Source organism: Formica exsecta, unplaced genomic scaffold, assembly GCF_003651465.1.
Source record: "Formica exsecta isolate Colony F162 unplaced genomic scaffold, ASM365146v1 scaffold176, whole genome shotgun sequence".
Taxonomy (NCBI): Eukaryota; Metazoa; Arthropoda; class Insecta; order Hymenoptera; family Formicidae; genus Formica; species Formica exsecta.
In genome coordinates, this window is record NW_021849077.1 from 218,678 (window position 1) to 239,839 (window position 21,162).

A 21,162-nucleotide genomic window follows, 5' to 3' on the forward strand; every position below is an offset into this window, starting at 1 on the left:
TCAGTCAGACGCGACATGAATCACGGCCGGGCACGTTCACTGCCAAGGAATTGTTTGGTGTCTGCCAGGCACGTACGAATACATCGCTTTAGGTTTCATGCGAAATATTGTTTTCTCTCGCGGGATATCGCCGAGTATAATTAGCATATGGAAACTTTATCCTTTGTTCAATATCGTGTTTCGCTTAAATATGCACAGTTTCGAATGTGAAGGCACATTTAGTTTCAATAATATTTATAAAGACGAGCAAGAATTGATGGAAGTTTTTTTCAGTCTATATTATGTCTATATTGACTCCATATCAGATATCAATATTTGTTATCGTTATTTTTATTATATTTATTTATATATTTATTTATTTATCGTTATTTTTTATATTATTGCTATTATTTATGACAATGTCAGGATAAAGAAAAGAAAAGAAGCTGCACACATACGTGGAATATCACACACAAACACAATTCCATCTTTTCAGGCAATAATTTTACTAGACCGTATAAAGTGAACATATATTTAAGATTGATGACGTATATTACATCGTAATATCTCCCAAGAGTATTGATGCTGCATCATTTTTTCAAGTTCTTAGCCACTTATCATTAATGTCTATCACGAACAGGAAGCGACGCAGTTGGCGAGAGAGACGGTTTTATATAATTATACGATAAAAAAGTATAGAAATATATATTGGGCTCTGATCCCAGATGCAGCCGACTATCGAGAGATATTTATCTAGATTTTCGTACCCTATATTTCTTACTTACGCGATAAGCCATAAGCCTCTCGTGGGCTGCGAGCATATTGCCCGGGACAATCGCGATACGACAGACGGAAGGAACGTGCCACCTAAGGCTTGGGGGCTATTCAATTACGTCTAACTGACGGCTTTGCTTCTTTTACGGACGAGAATTACGACGAAGCGTACCGACACTCTCCCGCATGTCGGTCGCCGATAGGCCGCGTTTTATCGGATCTCTCTCTCTCTCTCTCTCTCTCTCTCGACCGAGCTCGTGTTCGAAATAACATATTTCGCGCGATATTAAAGCAAACGTGTGTCGGAAATATTTTCCAAACGCGCCACGTTTCCCGTTATATTTTATCCGCGCGCGGTACTTAATATAAAACTGTTTAGTGCGCTTGTGTTTTACAACGAGATACGCGATCTTGATATTTATTTTTAGAAAGGCTCTTACACGTCAGGAGGTCTAATTTTATGGAAATTACGTAAAAGTACATGCCACGGGAAAGACGAAAATAATTTGCATAATTTGTTCCGTTTCTTCCGTCATGATTACAAAATTTACCGAGAATGTATTTTTCAGAAGAATATATTTCTACCTTTGCATTTTCCTCCTCTGCAAGACCGACAATACAATAATTACAAAACACCATGGCATATAAGCGCAATATTACGAAACTTCCGCTTTCCAGACGCAGATTTGCGCTCAAGAGACACAACGCGAACGCGGTGCGTCATAAATTCCCCCTGATTAAAGGAGAAGAGGATTCTCGCGCCTTTACGTAAATACCGCGAGGCCATTAAAACTTTTCGCGTACTTAGCTGGAATTTGTTTCGACTTTGGCGCGCGCGTATTGTCCGACCTCGCAAAGAGCAGCGGGTGTTATACGACGTCAGCGTAAAACCGTCCTTGCGGCTCGGTTCGAAACACCATGGCATATAAGCGCAATATTACGAAACTTCCGCTTTCCAGACGCAGATTTGCGCTCAAGGGACACAACGCGAGAGTCGCAACGCGGTGCGTCATAAATTCCCCCTGATTAAAGGAGAAGAGGATTCTCGCGCCTTTACGTAAATACCGCGAGGCCATTAAAACTTTTCGCGTACTTAGCTGGAATTTGTTTCGACTTTGGCGCGCGCGTATTGTCCGACCTCGCAAAGAGCAGCGGGTGTTATACGACGTCAGCGTAAAACCGTCCTTGCGGCTCGGTTCGAAACCACACGCAATACATCCTTGGTAATTTCAAACTTTCGGTATATCTGTCGGATTCGCGGATCCTCACAATGGCCGATGAAAATTCTCCCCGTACGGTCGTTCTCTCGCGCGAATTTACGCGGCCTACACTGTTTTCCCATTGAAAAGTTATACCTCCTCGGCGAAAGTTTCAATGGTTTTCGTTAATTACCGGGCTACCGAGCGTCCGTGCGAGCTATAAATCGTCGGTCGAGTCTACGGCGGTGCTTACCGCCGGCTTAAAGGACTTACTATGCAAAAGCGTGCCGCAAAATGTAATTTGCGAAACGCGGTTAGCTCAATCCGCAAAAATGCCTAAACTTTCCAGCTGAGGTGTGTCTAATCTTATTGCTTAATTTTATTCAAGTTTATTTTATTCAATGTACAGCACCAAAGTGGCGCGTTATCATTATTATTTAATTTATCAATATTTGTTTTCATTTTATAAAATATATATATCAGATATGTAATTCTCTTATCTCTATTTGGCGAATTTGTAAATCATACGAATTCGCGCGAAAGTGTCAGCGACACATTAGTCATTCTATTAAACTCTATTAAATTATAAATATCGTAATAGCTGGCTTTGATGTCGCGTTATATATATAAAACGAGCTGAGCGCGATTACTGTCTTGAATACAAATTCACGCATGGAGAAATGACCGAGTTCGCTCTCTATTAATTACCCGACGATGTCCGGTACGATGGAATGCCAGTCCCACGTATAAATTATCACGAGGATGGTGGCTTCCTAGAGAGAAGGCAACGTTCCCGAATTAGAATTCCGTTTTCGCTTCGTGGTTCGGAAAAGTCGTTGCCGCAACTTTAAGCGGAACTTGGAAGTCGTGTATTTTCATTTGGACGGAAGCGACAACCAAGAATTTCACTGATCGCTGGTGTAAAAATCGCTTTTTTTATATTTTCTAAGCATCTGTTACAATAACGAGAAGTTGAAATAATAGAGACAATCACGGTAAAAGCGCCGAAGCGTCTCGTCAGTAATCAATTAAGTTCGTCACCGTGTAATTACGATTATACACACGAGGTAGCCTCCAGTCCGATTAATTTAATTACACGCTTAACGTGTAAGCTGGAGGCAAGTAGTATACATATACACACGGTGTACCTTTTATTTATATAAGCAACAGGTAACTTCAATAAGAAGCGTGAAGAATCGTCGGAAACGCTCTTCATCCCGCGCTGATTTTCACACGTCGTCGTCTAACAATCTCGGGTGTTCGCGATATCACGTCGACGCGGTGATCGCGATAAGAACAGTATCATGAACGAAGCTGTACATAGTTGCAACCTTGTACGCGTTTGCACGTATCCTGAGCATGAGAGTGCATTATACACCGCGCGAAAGAAATCCTCGCGCGTCTTGAAAAAAGGAACGACCTTCAACGGTTATTCTATTTTCTCGATGTTCCCGAAGGATACGCGAAATCACGATTGAATGTTAATGGTGGCGTTTGCCGATTTAAGACCGACTTTAAACATATTGCCTTCCTCGTAGCTCATAAAGCTAAGTAAAGCTATTATAGTAAAAAATATTTATACGATTGAATTAAACTGTGAAAAACATGGATCAGAAGTTATACGATAATATCGTAAATCATATATCGTCGAAGCTAAAGACTTAGGTGTGTCACGTGCAATAATAGGTGTTTACATTGAAGTAGGCTTAATCTTCGTAGCATGACGTAACGTTTCTTCATGTTGCGCGGATATCTTGTTACGGAATTATGTCGCGGTTAAGTATATTGCGTCTAATTTTTCATTATGCGCAGGAGAAGCGAGTATTTCCGTCAAGCTTTTATAAAGTTATTTTAATTCCGTAATTCTTTTCATGTTGCTTCTGCAACAATTGCGTGTTTCTCTCGTTTCGACACGTACCGTATCTTAGAGTCGAAGAGGGAGAGAGAGAGAGAAAGAAAAAAATTGTAGGGAATATACATTTTCCATCGAGATCGATAAAATTGACGGTGAAATGCGAAATTTCTCGTTTTCTACAAATATTTCGAGGCGTCGATCACATGTCTCGCGTTGGTAAAGAGCGACCGACAAATGTGACGGCTCTGCGTGCACTTGCATCGAACGTGCATAATCAGTCAACGACCGCGCTAGGCTAAACGCGCACTGCTACTCTTGCGTCAGGGTCGACTCGGCAACGTGTCGTGGAGGTAGGTAGGTGAGTAGTATTGCCTCTCTCTGAGAGCTAGAGCTATTTACCAGCTCTATTCTTACACACGTCAGCATACCCGACGAGAATAGGCATCCGGCCAATGTGTACGTGCCACTAGGCATACTCACGAGATGCATCATAATAAATCGTTATTTTTAATATCAAGTTCACTTTTTATCTTCTCTTTGCTGGAATATGATCAATATACTCTCTGAAAGAGGAATTCTGTATCGAATAAAAAAAGTATATGAATTTTTTTCTTTAATCCAATCTTTGATGCGAATTTTCCAAACAAGATAATATAACAAGATAAGGATAAAATTCCGAATAGATGAACCCTCCGATTTTTTTGAAACTACACTATTTTTTGTATTTTTTAACGCTGATTACAAATATGATAATGAAAATTTGCGACAAGGTCATTTTCAAGGTCAAAACTCAGTATGAGAATATCAGTTTCGGGATATATGAAGAAAAATATTTGGGTGGAGTTCCGAATAGGTGAACCCTCCGATTTTTTTGAAACTACACTATTTTTTGTATTTTTGAACGCTGATTACGAATATGATAATAAAAATTTGCGACAAGGTCATTTTCAAGGTCAAAACTAAAAAAAACTGAAAAAATATAACTTTTTAAATATTATTTCGATAAATATTGATGTAACAAAAAAATGTTTCAAATAAAGGTTGCAGTTCTTAAAAAAATACATCATAATTGAACTTTATTTTTTCCGGCTTCGACCACCAGAGCAATTTTATTTTTTCTCTATATGAGAATATCAGTTTCGGGATATATGAAGAAAAATATTTTCACCATAATATAACGCTATCGCGAATTATAGCGAAACAAACGAGAGAAGTTATAAACAAGAAAATTTAATTTATCTCAGCAGGTTATATCATACATTTTGACCTCTGATGCGTTCGAATTGAATAACGAGTTTCTGGCGTGAAGTAATTGATATGTCCTAGGAATCGCGTGACATCTCACGTCTTCATAAGACAAATCGATCTCGGAGGTCGGTCAATCACGCGGATCTTTCGAGTAGTGTTCTGCCCTGTAACATGCACGAGATGACGACGCCGGGAAGTGATGACACGCGGGCTTTTGTTGACCTAGGTTAGTAGTTTCGTTCGTTGGCGCCGTTGATTCTATTCTTACACGCATTCTTGTCGTACTTAATACATTGTCATCATGATACGCATTATATACAGCTTACAATAAATGGAAACAATGTCGCACGCGTTTGAGATTTTATTGAAATTCTTGCGAAAAGCAAAAGAAAAATATTATAGTCTTTTATACTTATTTATTATTTACATACATACTATGTACTTGTGTGGATGACACGCGTGCGATTTTTTTTTCCTCAATACATATTTTGTAACAGACAATAACAGATAGAGTGATAGAAAAAATATGCAGATTTTAATTATTATCATTAATAATTTGCATGACATGATAAACATACCTTTTTTTTTGTTATGGAATAAATTGGTTGATAAAAGTATTTTTTTTTTTTTATTCTGCTTACAATGTTCATAATAAATGACATCTCGTAAGAGAATATTTTCATAAATAATTCTCAAGTATATATTGCGAACTGATCTTTTTAAATAGACGTATAACGAGTTAAAATCCATTTCGCAATTGCGAGTCTGTGATATTATCGGCAAGATAAAAGAATCGTGTATTTACGAGATACATCAATAAGTGAACTATTTGCTGTATGATCTAGGTTAATAATAGTTTTATTATTATGTTACGTTCCTAAGAAAGAAGTGTTAAGGCTTGTATCAATTAGTTAGACGTTTCTTAATGAGATTCCGACACAAGTGCGCATAATGAATACATTCTCCATCGGCGTAGCGAGCGGACACGAGCGCGCATCGCGTCAGTGAATAGGAGCAGCTATATTCTCGGTAGTATAGTACAGTAAACCCGCATTGCCGGATAAATATACGGTATTATGTAAGTTGTTTGCAAGCCAAGAAACGAAGAGAACCGGTCCACGAATGCTACCGGCTGATATACGTGTGTTATATTGCGCAATAATTGGACGAATTTTATTTAGGCAGGCGCACGGCGTTTAGCCGGGATGACTTTTTATTAATAAAGTCCACAACAAAGCGACAACGGTAGAATAACATCGGAAAATATTGTGAGAGAAGAAAACATTTCTTATTACGAAGATGCAACCGCGTGTACTCGGTTGATAATTCCGTCCCGCGATTATAGGTGTGAAGCTCGATAAGTGAGATCGCTGGCTCGTGAAAATATAAAGGAAATAAATCCATCTTGATTCGATTCGTCTAGATGAGATAAATGGTATTTTTTATCACCAAATTAAACTGTTCAACTTGTTCGCGAAATTCTAATCCTTTGACTGATCGTCGTCGTCCTCAGGCAATGAAATCGTTGCGATACCAAATGCACACCCATGTTTCTAACTAATGGAATAGCTCGCAAACCTTTAACGTCAACGAAGATCCCGTTTAATAGCTCCCCCTTTTGCCATCGTATCGTTTTACAATGGTGATTAATTTTCAATTGAGGCTGTCGCTTTTTTTTCAGCCTGCGGGGTCTGTCAGCGCCCGTTTGACGCGCGTTTGACGGCCGGCAAATCAGCCGACCATTATCCGCCATCACCTAACCGTTTTTCTATCTCGTCATTCTTTGGATAAATCGAATACCCCACCGCCTCTGCCATTTCGTCGTATTGTTGATGGATAAAGGGACGGTCGACGCTGCTCGTAGGTACACGTTCGTGCTTCTCTCTTATGCTACTATATCCCGAGTGACACCCGCTCTTCTACCGCACTGTTCAGATTTCGGGATAGGCAGCAAGAAACGGTAACGATCCACGATCAACCGCGACAGCTGTTAATGCGCCACGATGAATTCGATTTGACGACCAGAGGGTAACGGTGCGAGACGAAAGAGAGACAGAGAGAACGAAGCCGGTCTCGCAGGAGTTAGGCCCCTGGGTGGAAACTACTGCTTGATTGCGTACGAATGTGACGCGATTTCATGGGTTTCGTCGTGAAAGAAGAAAGAGACGGACAGCGAGACGGAAAAAGGAGAGGAGGAGACGCAAAGCTTTGGCAATCGTCGACGGAGGTACAACGAGGGTGCGAGAATAGGAAGCGCGGCGCGTTTGCCCTTCTTGCCTTCCTTTCCTCGACAGAATCGACAGGTTCAAAGGGATTCTAGGAGGACTGGGGATTCTCTCGTTTGAGGAGCGTGCGACGTGAGCTTTCAGACAATTTCTCAAGCGTGTGCGGGTCACGTCGGTAATGCGAGCGAATACGTCAGCACACGACTGCGCTGATTTACCCTTCGATGCCCGTAGGGTGGTGACGGTCGTGATGTTACATAAATACAGTAAGGGGTGAATTTTGCCGGACTAGCCATCCGAGTTTCGAAACTTTTTGGATTTATTGAATTGGATGAACGCGAAATTATCTTCTCGGAAATAATCATGAGGCAGGTTTTTGATTTTTGCATGAGTTATTATTACCGTAATCACATGTGATTATATGTATTTAAATGATATAAAGAAGCATTTGGTACTAGTACACACATACATAAGAATATCAATTGATTGTAGTATAAGTTATCTCCATGATTAACAGTTGTAAGGCTTGACGCATTTACCCAATTTGTTTCTCAATAAGCCATTTTTGCAGAAACAGCCCTTGACGCACCACTGAAAAAAAAACGAAAAATGAAAGTATAGAAAGTTCATATACACACATAGTTTTTTTCTAAACTTTATAAATATTTAAAATGTTTAAAGTAATCAATGAAGAGAGAGAGAGATTACCACTTTCTTGCATATTGGACGAGGATTCTTGCAGGTTGGTTGGCAGGCGGTTGGCGATCCACATGTCTTATAGATCTCATTCTTACAACATTTCGGTAGTGGAGAAGGAGGAGGAAGTGGTGGTGGTGGTGGTGGTGTCGGCTTGCATTTCTTTGGTGGAGGAGGTGGTAGTGGTGTTGTCGTTGTCGGCTTGCATTTCTTTGGTGGAGGCGGCGGAGGTGGCGGAGGCGGCGGAGGTGGCGGAGGAGGAGGCGGTGGCGGCTTGCATAGCTTTGAGGAAGGATTACTCATGACAGCTATAAAATAAATTGTTATATTTTTGTACTCGATTACTAAAAATATATCGATTTTTATAAAATTGTATAAAAATAAGGTACAAGAATGTATTATTATAAATACATTGATTAGACGTAAAGATGTTAAAAATATTATATATATATACTATAGTGTGTGCGTGCAATTTAAATATTATTTTTGAGTTTATACTTACTGACGCAAATAATCGCTACGAGAAGGAAGAGAACCATCAGATTGCGAGACATGTTGAAAAATTTTTTGTTGCTTGCTGTTCATTAATGGCTAAACAGTTCGAGATTGATGCATGTTGCTAGTTAGAGGCTTTTTTTATACTAGAATTTTTTGCGCATATTGATATTCTTTATTTATTCGCGTTATCAATAGCGTAACTTACAATAGTGACAAAAGAAATCTAAACTTTAGCTTTTTACTGGAGTTGTTACAAATGTGCGGTAGGATGTATGGGCATTTCTTCAACAAAACGCTGCGTACGTGAAGAACTATGTCGTAGCGTGGCACACGTCTTATCGTTTTTCTTCAAATCTTTCCTGTTTTCTTGTCTCATTGTTTTGATATAGAACATGTACTTCAGTTATATTATAAGGTGAATAACTCAATTCGAGACCTTTTTAGTATATAAATAGTGCTTTTTCTAAAAATTTTATTAATATAAACAAGTACTCTTCAAGTTTTACTTCGTCATCTTAATAATATTGCCAATATACAGAAAGAAATGAGAATAAAGATGCAATTTTATATTACGTTCAATTTTGTGCATATATACACATCACATATATCTTTGGAATTTCATAACAATCGCAAAGATTATAAAAGGTACAAATAAAACTGAATTTTTTTTAGATATTGCTAAGATAAAATATATCATGATTTATTTTATTAAAGCACATTATAATTTTAAATATATGCATATTGTATACAAGATTTTTCCATTCAAATAACTAGATGATATATAGTCATGATGTGACTTCTTTATCTTGTATATTTATTTGTGATTTAAACGAGGTCATTGCCATTAATTGCCATTCGGTTTTATTTAAAGCCACGAATGAAATACAACTCCGATAACACTTTTTAATTACATGTCCATATTTGTGATTTAAATAATATCTCATTAGTATTTATATTTGATTTCTTATATGTATATTATGTTATTCTTGGATTGAAAAAATATTTGTACTTTTTCTTCTTGAAAGTCAATAACAGTCCCGCACGTGTTATGCAGATGTATATCAACTACTGTATTTGCTTAATGATAAGAATGAAATAAACTTGTTTTTTATCAATCTTATATTTAGTTAATCTGTTTTCATATATACATATATATATATATATATATATATATATACATGGACATAGATATGTATATTCGCGCCGGTTTAATTTTTCACGTCTTTGGAAGTTTACAACATTCATTAATACAAGTAAAGTTGATGTTTTGAATACTATTAAATAATATATTTTGCTGAAATACGCTTATATTATCAAACATATATATGTTATCCACAATCATATATTTTTTTTTATTTAATCAACGAACTATAGCCCGATGACCTTTCTTACATTGCATATCTATTTGAGACTTAAAGAAGGCATCAATTCAGTTTTACGTTATCTCATTAGCAATATTGAGAATTTAGACAAGTCAAGCAAGAAATTCTTTTCTTTTTCTTGAAAATGTTTATTTCTTTCTTTTACGCTATATCTGTATTTTTGTTATTATATTTTAGTTTATTCATATTATTTGATATTATAATTGTTTCTTGTTTCTTTTCAAAAGTTAGTTAACGAAGAAATAGTTTTATTGCGATTGTCTCCATTACGCTATCGGAAATTTGTATTAATTATTGTAAAGATATTACGAGTTGCATACGAAAATAATTTTGTAGTATCCATTTCATTCGATTCTTTGTCTTGTTAACTTATTGCAACTATTTCTGCGTGCAGTATTTTATTGTCGTAGTATTTTCTGGGGCAGCTGGCCGGTTGGTTCTTTCGTCATTTTAACGACAATGGGACACGTGCCGCGAGGGACAAAGGCAGTCGCATTCTGTAACGTAATATAATCGGTGTATAAACTTCTATAACTGCATTTTAAAAAATCCGTTGAATAACGGTGTTTTTTTTGGATTGAATATATTGTAGGACGCTGATGCGAAACAAGAACAGATGATATTCATTTTGACGGAGACAATGGTATAAAAATTAAGAATAACAATATCTTTTTCAAACACGAAGAAACATAAAAGGCAATAAAGGATAAAGAATTTTTCTATAGAATATCTAATTAAATTGTTACTAAAAGAATAATTAAATGAAGACTTTTGCATAAAAAATGTATTTCTGTCTCTACTTTAGAGGAACTTTATTGCTTTGATCTTCGTATCGTTGAATTATTTCGATTGAGACCCACGCTCTCTTGCATTCGATATTACTTAATTAAATTGTGCATTTGATTTGATGTACATCTCTAATGCACATTAATGTCCATCGAACGGTCCTATCGAAACGATCGTTCCGCGCGCTATCTACTCTAGTAATCTTCTTAACGAAGAATCCACCCCTCCGTCATCATGTGGCGGAGGGAAATACTACTTCCTTGCTAAATCCAATAAGCGGCTATCGGATACGCTTGTCTACTCTCCCGAGAGATGAAATTCGTGACCAATGCGCGTCGCGGGTTGAGGGGACGGACGAAAATAAGAGGACGAGAGAAACAATCCCATTCTGCCCGGCGTTCAGGAGCCAAAAGAGTCCCGGATTGAGGACGGACGAGTGGCAGGTGCGCCCATTTCTAGAATCGAGAGTGTACCGGGACCCTTAATGCGGTATTTCATCGGTCATAATCTTCCCTTCGCGGGACGTCCCTTTGTCCTCGAGGAATAAAAATGCTGTGTGTGGTATGGATGGCTATATCTCTCTCTCTTTCCGGTTCGATTGCGTCCCTCCTAGGAACTTAGACGAAAGAGGATGGATCGTCATATCGATATGTTTCGCAAGACCGTACGAATCGCGAGCGTCAATTGAAATTATTTATTTGCGTCTCTCGCTATTTAGTCAATCGTTAAGTGTCGAGCTGGCACTTATCGCATTCGATAATTGCTCGATCGAAATTAATGTCCTTGGGAGAACACTTCAAATTACATTACGCGTGAGGTATTACAACATGTATTGCATTTATTTGCTATTATTTTATCAGAGTTAGCAATGATAACAAAAAATTTTTAATTTTCTAAGTGATCTTTTGTTTGTGACAAATAATTTATTTATCTACTAAATTGTTCAATTGCATAAATGCGTAAAACAATATGTATTTTTAAAATATACTACGAATGGATCATTTGTGTAATATTTTTTTTATATTAATATTATCTTTATATTAATCTCACTTTCGTGTAATTGGATGATCTAGAAGGAGAGATACATCTTTCTTTTTCTTTTGAACGAACAAGTGTTCGATTAATAGCAAAGTTTTCTCGTGAGTCGTTGGTGCGGGGATAAACGAGAAAAAGAGTGAACTGATATCAACGATAGGAATGACAGAGAAGAACTGAAACCGATCAGAGAAACACGATTGAAAGAGAACTATGTCGCTTCTCTCTATTCACTTTCGTAACTGCGAAACTTCCCCGACGGTCGTCGTCGCTTCTCTAACCGCTTTATCCGCGCTCCACGCTCTTTGTTCTCCAAACATTCCTGTCGCCGGCTTGGAATCCTGAGGAACAAAGCTATTCTGATAAAACGCTATTGATTATTTCGGATATGCTTATGACCAGATAATACACTTTTGGGATAGAATAGTATCGCGAATAACGCAGATTTTATTACTAATGTTGATTAACTCTCTCTCTCTCTCTCTCTCTCTCTCTCTTAATCATATGTTGTGAAAGAACCGTTAAGGAAGCAATTTATGTAATTTTTTTTTCACTCTGTGCGAGATGTACAAGGATTTGGTATAAATTGGGGATATTATAAATTATATGTTTTTGCAAATTTTTTGAAAATATAACATTCGCATTAATAAATGAAGAGAGTAAATTAGCAGAATAGACTTGGTAATTTAACAAAACAGACTATGTCTATGTGCGAAATTATTTCTAGCTGATGACGATGTGTTAAACAACTCTTGGAAATTTATTACGTAATACGGCACGTTTTTAACACAAGTTTTTCTTGTTGTACCTGATAGCTAATGATTGAATTGCAATGATCAATATCATTAATATCCATGAAGAAAAATTCTTTTTGTTTTTGACGTGAGAGAATAATCGAAGAGAGATTATATGCATGATTTTAGATTTCGCGGAAAAGTCCAAGCATCGATAATTTTTTATTTCTAGATCAATGGCAAGCGGTTTTCTATGAATTTTTATGGCGGAAAAACGGGATTATATGCAAATTTTGGAAAAAAGAAATACTCTCGTGCTTTTCCTCCGATCCTTTTCCTCGAATGTGTCGCCTTTCTTCTCTTTTTCCCTGAAAAGTAATTCGAGACGAGTTTCTAGTGGGCCTCGAGAAATGCTTCTCCTGTACTTTTACGTTGGCCGCGTCCCTTCGTTTCGTGAAATTGGAAAGGCACGAGGAGAGCAGCATGGTCCCTGGACGATCGAAGGATCGCTAATGTACCTCGTGGCACGCGAGAATGGAAACTCGAGAGTCAACGAGAAGTGATCGAACGGGAAAGATAAGGGGAGACAACGAAGATGGGAGCAAAAATGGGAAGCAAGATTGGCAGGACGAGAAAACGGATTTGCTAGCACATATACATATATTGTACCTGCTGACGTATTTTGGATGATGAGAGATGAAGAAAGATGGACAAAGATGATTGATTTTTCTCTCTTTCTCTCTTTTTTTGCGTAAGAATTTCTTTTATTTATAAAAATATTGAATATTATTTCGTTGAAGTTGCCTAAAGGTTTAATAAAGAATGGTAATTTGAAGATTTTAATATGAATTTATGCAATCGAGAGAAAAGAGAATAAATAAATAGATGAATATTTTAATTCATTGTGGACAACGATAAGTCACAACTTACTGTTATGTAAATCTGAATTCAATCATCAAAAAAACGGCAGAGATATCAAGAAAAAATTTCGATGCGTATTCTCACTTTTTCTCATGCTTTTTAGCTGAAAGCTAAGCTCGCGAAATACCCCAACAGCTGTCTCACGAGGCGTCTTCTTTTACTTCTTTCCATTCTCGTTTCCCTTCCTTTATGTCGTCGTCCGTCCCTTTGCACACCCCATTTCCGCACCTCTGGGCGCTCCTGTCAAAAATCTGCATTCCGTACTTCCGGAGCCCTCGCTGCGTCCGCTTTAAGGTATAGAACAAAGGAAAGAAAATACTCGACGACCGGAAACGAGATCTCTTACTCCGCTTCCGCACGACGCGGATACGCGAGAATGATTTTTCGTGTTGTTCCTGTGTTTCCTGACTTTCTTGTCATTTCTCGCACATCGAATACTACGATGCCTTAACGGAGCTAATATCTCTCTCGTGATTTGTCCTTAGAAATTAAATATTCGCTTTTCTCGTGCTTTGAAGCAAGACAAGCGTATCTCTCGAAATTCTATGGTGATTGAGAGTATTAAATACTGGAAAAATATTGCAGTATTGAAACATTCTTTGTTTATCTTTGAGACATCTTGGTCGAATAGAGTACCCAACAATTTTGTGATAATACCATTAAGCAGTACTCTCATTTTTATTATTTTATTTGTCTTTCTCTTCGAGAGAATAAAACAGAAGAAATTATAATAATTTTATATAATTTTCTTTTCGATTAAATTGTCGCGATTTTAGCAAATGCTAAATTGAAGCTTTATTAATCTTAAAAGACTAATCAGAAATGGATATTGAATAAGTGTGTTAATGATAGATATTAATGAAACCAAGGAGAAAGGCTTTTCAGTAATTAAAGATTAGTTATTTTGAAAAGTATTAGTATAAAATTGATTATGAGAATAATTTATATATTAGCAACTATGTAAATATTTTGATATTTATAAAATATATACATTTTTTCTTCAGTTTTATCATAGAAAAATATATATATATATAAGTAATTTAGATTTTTCTTTATAACGCAGATTGAAAAAAGTATTAACTATAGTTAATGTTAACTAGTACAATGTTGTGAGACCAAATCTTTTCGTGAGATAATGTAACGATTACGAGATAAAAGGTGGCAAATAATTTCCTATACTTTGACTAAGTTTTTAAAAGAAAAAGTCGACTTGGTAACTTATGTTGAGATCGAAGCATAGTAATTAAAGATTATCCTATTCGAGGAACGGACGGCTGCACGGGGCAGTGACAACGTTTTCTTTTGAAAGGAGGGCAGATCCCTAATCGGGACAGGTGTATACTTATAAAGGATATCAAAAAGGGTCGTTCGCTCGTTCTATCCGGTAAAATGGAGCTTGAAAAAAGGGGGAGGCATGAATGATCGATCTATCAATCGCCTGAACACGTTTTGACAATTCGCGAATGCGACTTAATACCTTTCAATTTGGCATTTTTTTAATTCCAGATTTTTGTTACGGTCTGTCGGGAGATTTACGATCTCCGAATATATTGATCCGAAGAAATAATTTTTAAACAAAAGATTTTTCCGCGGTTATGTTTACAAGATTTTTAAAAGATTTGTCATAACTATTATCGATTGGAGGAACATATATATGTATGACGAATGTCTCTTTTTCTACATCTCTTTTATAACATTTGACACGCTCTAAAAAGTGTACATGCCTTATGACACATTTCTTGTATACGATATGGATCCGATATCATATATATTTTTATTATAATTAAAGATTAATACATCTTTTCTGAATGATAGCAGTAGCAAAACATAGTACAGGATAACGATTGCAAAGCTTGAATTCTTTGAAACCGTTAGTTTTATGATTGCCGGGTTAAAACGGTTGAGCCATCAAAGTAACGCGAACCGGACGCGATTCCATGTAGAGAAAATATTTGCAATCTGAATGAACGTTACTCAAAGTGTGTGTTACTTTACGGTTTTGAATATCAAAGGTATTAGAGCCGCGCGCTACATTTCTTCTCGTTATGTTACTGCGATATAAACGGAACTTGTGAGAAATTTGCAGTCATCCGAGATCTTTTAATATGGAATTTATTAGACTAATATTTTTCACTTTTCATAGCATTTTTGTCACTAATATTTGTCTTTTTGTTACAGGTAAAGAAATATCTTTATACTTATCCGTAACTGGCGAGAAATTTATATGAACAATGCAACAGCGAAATGTAAGTACATATGTTAATACGTGCTCTAAAACTTTTGATCGACATTTTCGCGGTTCAGTCGTTTGTATTTATATCAAGAAAAAGGAAAAGAAATATTTGACCAAACAGACTACAACGATGTTTAATGTCAGAACAAATTTAAAATATTAATATGCATTTAGAAGTGCTGGTTCAATAATCACAACGTACTATCAACCTATGAAATGTCAATTGAAACTTTAATATCGAGACTACAGTATATCGAGATCGAGCTGTTTAATTCATTTCCATTGACGCAGAAACATATTCCGATCATGCGCGACGTTTAAATGCATAAAATTGCATTTGCAATGCAAGACATAGAAAAAAAGGCAAACAAGTCGCCAAAGAAAATCGACACTCGGTCGATTTATGCCGAATTTAATTCAATAAATAATACCAAGTCTCTCTTAAAGACCGCGTGCACTCGCGCGAAGACTCGTTTATCGCGAATGTCGCGTGCCATGATTGGCAGTCGCGAGCGGCAAACCTTCGACACGTATGTCGATGGGAGACAGCGGCAACGACCGACTTCAAGGTAGCTAAGCCGCTTATATAAGTTGTTTGGAAGTTGTTTTACGCTCGCTAAAAACAGAGGGAGAGAAAATTAAATGTGTTTGCTTCTTTTTAGCGGCTTCATTAGCACGTATTCGCGATTATGTTTAAAGAGTTTTAGCGATTATTCTCGAAGAGAATTGATTACGTGATGAATTGGCCTCGGATTTTGGTGCTGCTGATGAATATCTGAATCGTTGAAAGGTTTCAAAGTTTTACAGGTCACAATTGATTCTAATGAGATGCTTTGTATCGACCTTTTATACACCACAAAAAGTTACGCGATTATTTATAGGCCGATAATTACGTTATTCTCATCAGTGATAATCTGTGAGGAAGTAACGTGAATTTAATTTACGACACATATTTAAATGCCCATTGATTTTCATTCATCAACGAGAATCGGAGTAACTGTCAAACCGATTGTTTACGGTCGAGCACACGATGTGATGATTTAAGCAAAGTCGGGGCTCCTAAATTGCAATCTAAGTGCTTTGCATCTTCACAGTGTAGTAGACCGAGACATTCCGCAACCGATTGAAACGTTATCGTGTTTCTCGTACCGGCGCGATGCTTTATACACTGCAAGTCGCAGTAAACGTTTCTCGTCTTACAGCTTCTCGATTCGCGTGATTGCATAGTCGCGATGTATAGTTGCACGCATGTTTCGCCTCTTCTCGCTGGCGCGATGTAGCCTGCAGGGATCCGCTTTCAAGATCTGCCCGATCGACACGCATATGTATATTTTCTTGAATCTCTCGAAGAGACTAGCGTGATTATCTACAATCATTGAATTTTGAACGATTATCAGTATTACATTCAATTAATGGATATTACCGCGTCGTGTGTACATTCAGCGAGAGATCACAAATCATCTGTCATGATGAAATTACAATTGTTGCGATATCGATCTTTTTTGCATTCGAAGATTTGTTGAACTTGAAAACAGAATGAAGAAACTATATATACAGGGTGTTTCAGAGTTAAATGTTCTAATTTAAAATATAAGTTTAGAATCTCGAAACAAGAAAAAATTTTCCTCTGGAGGTATGCCCGTAAACGTTTTGTTTAAGAGATATTGACATCTAAACATTTTCATTATAAAATTTTATGAAATTATTATCAGATTATAATAAATAAATTAATAGTGTATTTCAACTACTTTATTACTAGAAAATATGAAAATTTTAACAACAATTATAAATTTTGTTCAAAGTGACGGCCTTGAACATTGAGACAAGCTTGGCATTTCTCAAAAATTGTTTTGGTTTTTGATATGTCAATATGGTGTTTGTGTACCGTTTTTATAATGTCAATATCGACATGTACAGTTACGGAAACAAATATCAGCAGTATTTTAGCAGTCGTACATTTTTATTATTCCTACCCATAATTTTAGATGTCAATATCTCTTAAATAAAGTGTTTACGGGCATATCTCCAGAGGAAACATTTTTCTTGTTTTCAGGTCCTAAATTCATATTTTAAGTTAGGACATTTAACCCTGAAACACCCTGTATATACAAATACGAATTATTTATTTGTTTTTTATAAAATTTATATTATAAAATGATGGATGATATATTGATATTGTTTTCCATCGATGAAAAATAATTGGTTCAAAAAATTGATATAGTCATTTATTTTCATTGCGGGGACCTTTATTGAACGGTATCATCATCCTCACGGTCTATTCACCGTTAACTTTCGATCGAGAGAACGACGACGATGAAGAGCGGGAGTACCGCGGGAGTACCCAGGTTGGACATTTAAATGCAAATGCACTTTTTACTTATATTTATATGCAAATGAGCTTTTCCTGCGATGAGAGAGGAAGACCCGGGACGCGCCAGCGTTGGCGATGAACACGACGTGCTCGAGAGTTGTCCTCTCCTGCGTATTCTATACGTTGGGAAAAAGCAGTCGGCACGCGATATCGGAAGATAATTAATGTATTGTCCGCGATAAAGCAAAATGCGTCTCGCGCAATTAATTAAAATTGCAAATTTCCGGAAATTTTTAGTGATCATTTTAGTAATTGTCAATCATTGTATATATGTATGAGGCTATTGCATTCGTAAAGATCATTTAGATGATCAGTTAAACCGCGATACTCGACTAATTTTTTAATTAAATAAAAATTTATTGACTTGTAACAATATAATGCAGGTTAGTAGGAAATAATCGGAACATATTTTAAAAGAAACTACTTTAAATATGAATAGCGCGACGCAAGCATGTGACACACTTTATGAAATACGGAAATGCGATATTCTTCTTTGTAGAGTCTTTCCATCGTTTAGATGCTCGAAAAGCTTAAAGGAAAGCTGCATAGGCTTTTGAACGACTATCGCCCTATTATAGATGAATTCACGAGGGCGGCAAGTAACGGGGTGAATTCTTCATACGTCGGGGGAACAATATGCTCTCGAGTTACGAAGAATTTTTCTCCAGGCACATATTGCGACGACCCTTATCGTTTCACGTTAGGGGAATTCCATTTGGAGACATCGTGCTTTTTTCCTTCTTGTGCCATGATATGTTTGCCGATCAAAACTCATACATACAATGGTCGGTTCTTATATCTTTATCGGTTATATCTTGCAGTCTCTTCGCCAATCATTGTCATCCCTAAAGAGAATATGGGAATTAGATTTTTTACTATATTCCAAGCATCCAATTTTCGTTTGTAATTGACACTAAAAGAAATTGCTAAACTGATTGTTTCGATAAAATCTAGAAAATATATCGTATTTTCAACTACTTATTCAAACGAATTAAAAATATTAATTGAAAATTAAATCGACATTATATAATATATTATTTAATACATATTAATCGGATTATTTATTTATTTAAAAAACAGGAATAATATGATTCTCTTGAATTAAATATATATTGAATTTTGTATCAAAATAGTTTTTTGTTGCGTGGAATCAATATCAGAATTAAATAATTTTTTAAATTATGTTTGATAGCATAAATTAATATGTCCTTTTATATGCAATTATAAAACTGTATCGAGAAATTTATAATTTAAATCTTTTATCTTTAATTTAAATTTTTACTTAAGATGCCCATTTAATTTCTATTGTTTTATTTCAAACTAAGTGCAAATTAACTAACTTTGCTGAAAACTAATTACAAATTAAATATTTTATAATGTGACAAGTAAATGTAATATCTTTATATTAATATTTTCGTTATCTCGTTTAATCTGTTTTCCACAGTGTACGTAATTTTCTACAATGAGTTGCATATTAATGAGATTATAATGTCTGTTATTTATTATCGCGCGTCACGGCATCGAGCGTGTTAATTGAATATTTCGTAAATGGATGTTACCACGGTTTTTTAATGATTTGTATCGAAATTGCATTTCGGATATTACAATGACATCACGATTTTCTGTAAATAATATAATTTATTTACAGGAGATTTTTAGTTTCAATGAGAAAAAACTCTAGATATATAGAGCTGCCGATGCAATTGCAGTGCATGCAAGAGACAAACGTCTTCGTTGTTGTTCTTGCTAAACAGCCTTGTCGTCTGTTTTACCGTCGAGAGAATCTTTCGTTAAAGAGAGGAGTGGATTTGCAATCCGAAAGTTGTCAAGCGCACATCGCGATGCCTTAATGGAATTTGAATGTCGTTAGTCGAAGTAACCGGGCGTAAGGAAGGGACGTTATCCCTATTACCGCGATGTCGTGGAGTCTCGCCCTACGGTGTGTACGAGTCGCCGAGTTTATTGGAGCACGAAAATGCGCCGGTTTCGTCGTCGATCTTGTCCTTTGGTAGTTTGGGATTATCGCTTGTTTGTGAGCTTACAAGAACACGGTGCCATAATTAGCATGCCCATTATGTTTCTACGTCGTAATATGTCATTTTCGAACATGTAAGAGGAGATACGATCTTTGCGTCTCTCACGTTACTTAGGAAAAAAAGTTTAACTGTGCGAGTGTAATCGTGCAAAGTTTTTGTGCTAATTCAGAGTATCCGGTGTTACAATAATTCACAGCGAACTTATAACACGATGACCGTATAAAGTTACTCGCAATAGCACTTGAGTAGAATTGCACAGTATGCACGGAGAATGCAAGGAAGAATATAAATGAAGAGAATGGAAAAGACTTTCTGACTGTGAGTAACTTACACGACTGGTTTACGATTAATCAATTTTTTATTCCTCACATGCTTTCAATTGTGCAATGCGCTTATCTACAATGTTGGAATAATGGAGCATTATATGCCTGATCATAAGAAGTAAATACAGCGAGAGGGATCGGAAAAAAGGAAAAGGGTCTATTAAAGGATTTATTAATTATATTTTAAAAATTGTCGTTATTCATCGTCTTTTTTGTATTGATACAATAAGAAATTTTAATGCTAATTTTTGTACGCATTTTATGCAATTTGGCATGACATTATCGTGTGTGTGTGAAGCTAGCATATCATTTCGTGGAAGATCATAAATCATTAAGAGTTCTGGTCGTTCTGCCATTCCAAAATCACGCTGTCAAATCAAATTAATAAAATTAATAATAGAATGTCATGTATATGACGAACGAATGTAGCGGAGAGATTAAAGAAAAATGAACGTCGTGACGAAGCGAAACAAAAGAGCGTGCAGTAATTTCTCGATGGAATGCTTGAAAATCATCGTTTAAGATCCCGAATAGGAAAATGACAGAGAATAGACGGAATTCTGCCATCGATGTGTTACGAAGGAGGAGTCGCCAATACGGCGCCGCTGCTACAGGTTTCTTTTTTTGCATAAAATAGCCGATTTCATGGAAGCCGCGTGGGAAATTATCCGGGATAACCTTCGAAATACTCGTTCGCGACATTCGCGCGACATTACATAGGCGCGTGATATTGCGACACAGACGGATGCATCGTGCATGACACTGAGAGTCAAAGGGTTAATGACTGCGACTATTCTCATTCGTATAGTCGCGACGACAATAACGACGACGAGCAACTGAAAAAAAATATGGCAGAAATTGGTGAAT

The 21,162-nt window shown here is 36.5% G+C and overlaps 2 protein-coding genes across 2 annotated transcripts in view; one reads left to right on the forward strand and one right to left on the reverse strand.

Moving 5' to 3' along the window:
* LOC115233524 (headcase protein) overlaps positions 1-21,162 on the forward strand; it is a 133,967-nt gene that overhangs the window by 46,567 nt on the left and 66,238 nt on the right. The window lies entirely within an intron of this gene.
* LOC115233527 (leucine-rich repeat extensin-like protein 3) lies at positions 6,841-8,537 on the reverse strand. The gene is made up of 3 exons (XM_029804009.1): positions 8,479-8,537; positions 7,992-8,284; positions 6,841-7,871 (listed from the first exon to the last, which is right to left on the reverse strand). The coding sequence occupies exons 1-3, from the start codon at positions 8,528-8,530 to the stop codon at positions 7,791-7,793; spliced, it is 426 nt and encodes a 141-aa protein (XP_029659869.1). The 5' UTR covers positions 8,531-8,537; the 3' UTR covers positions 6,841-7,790.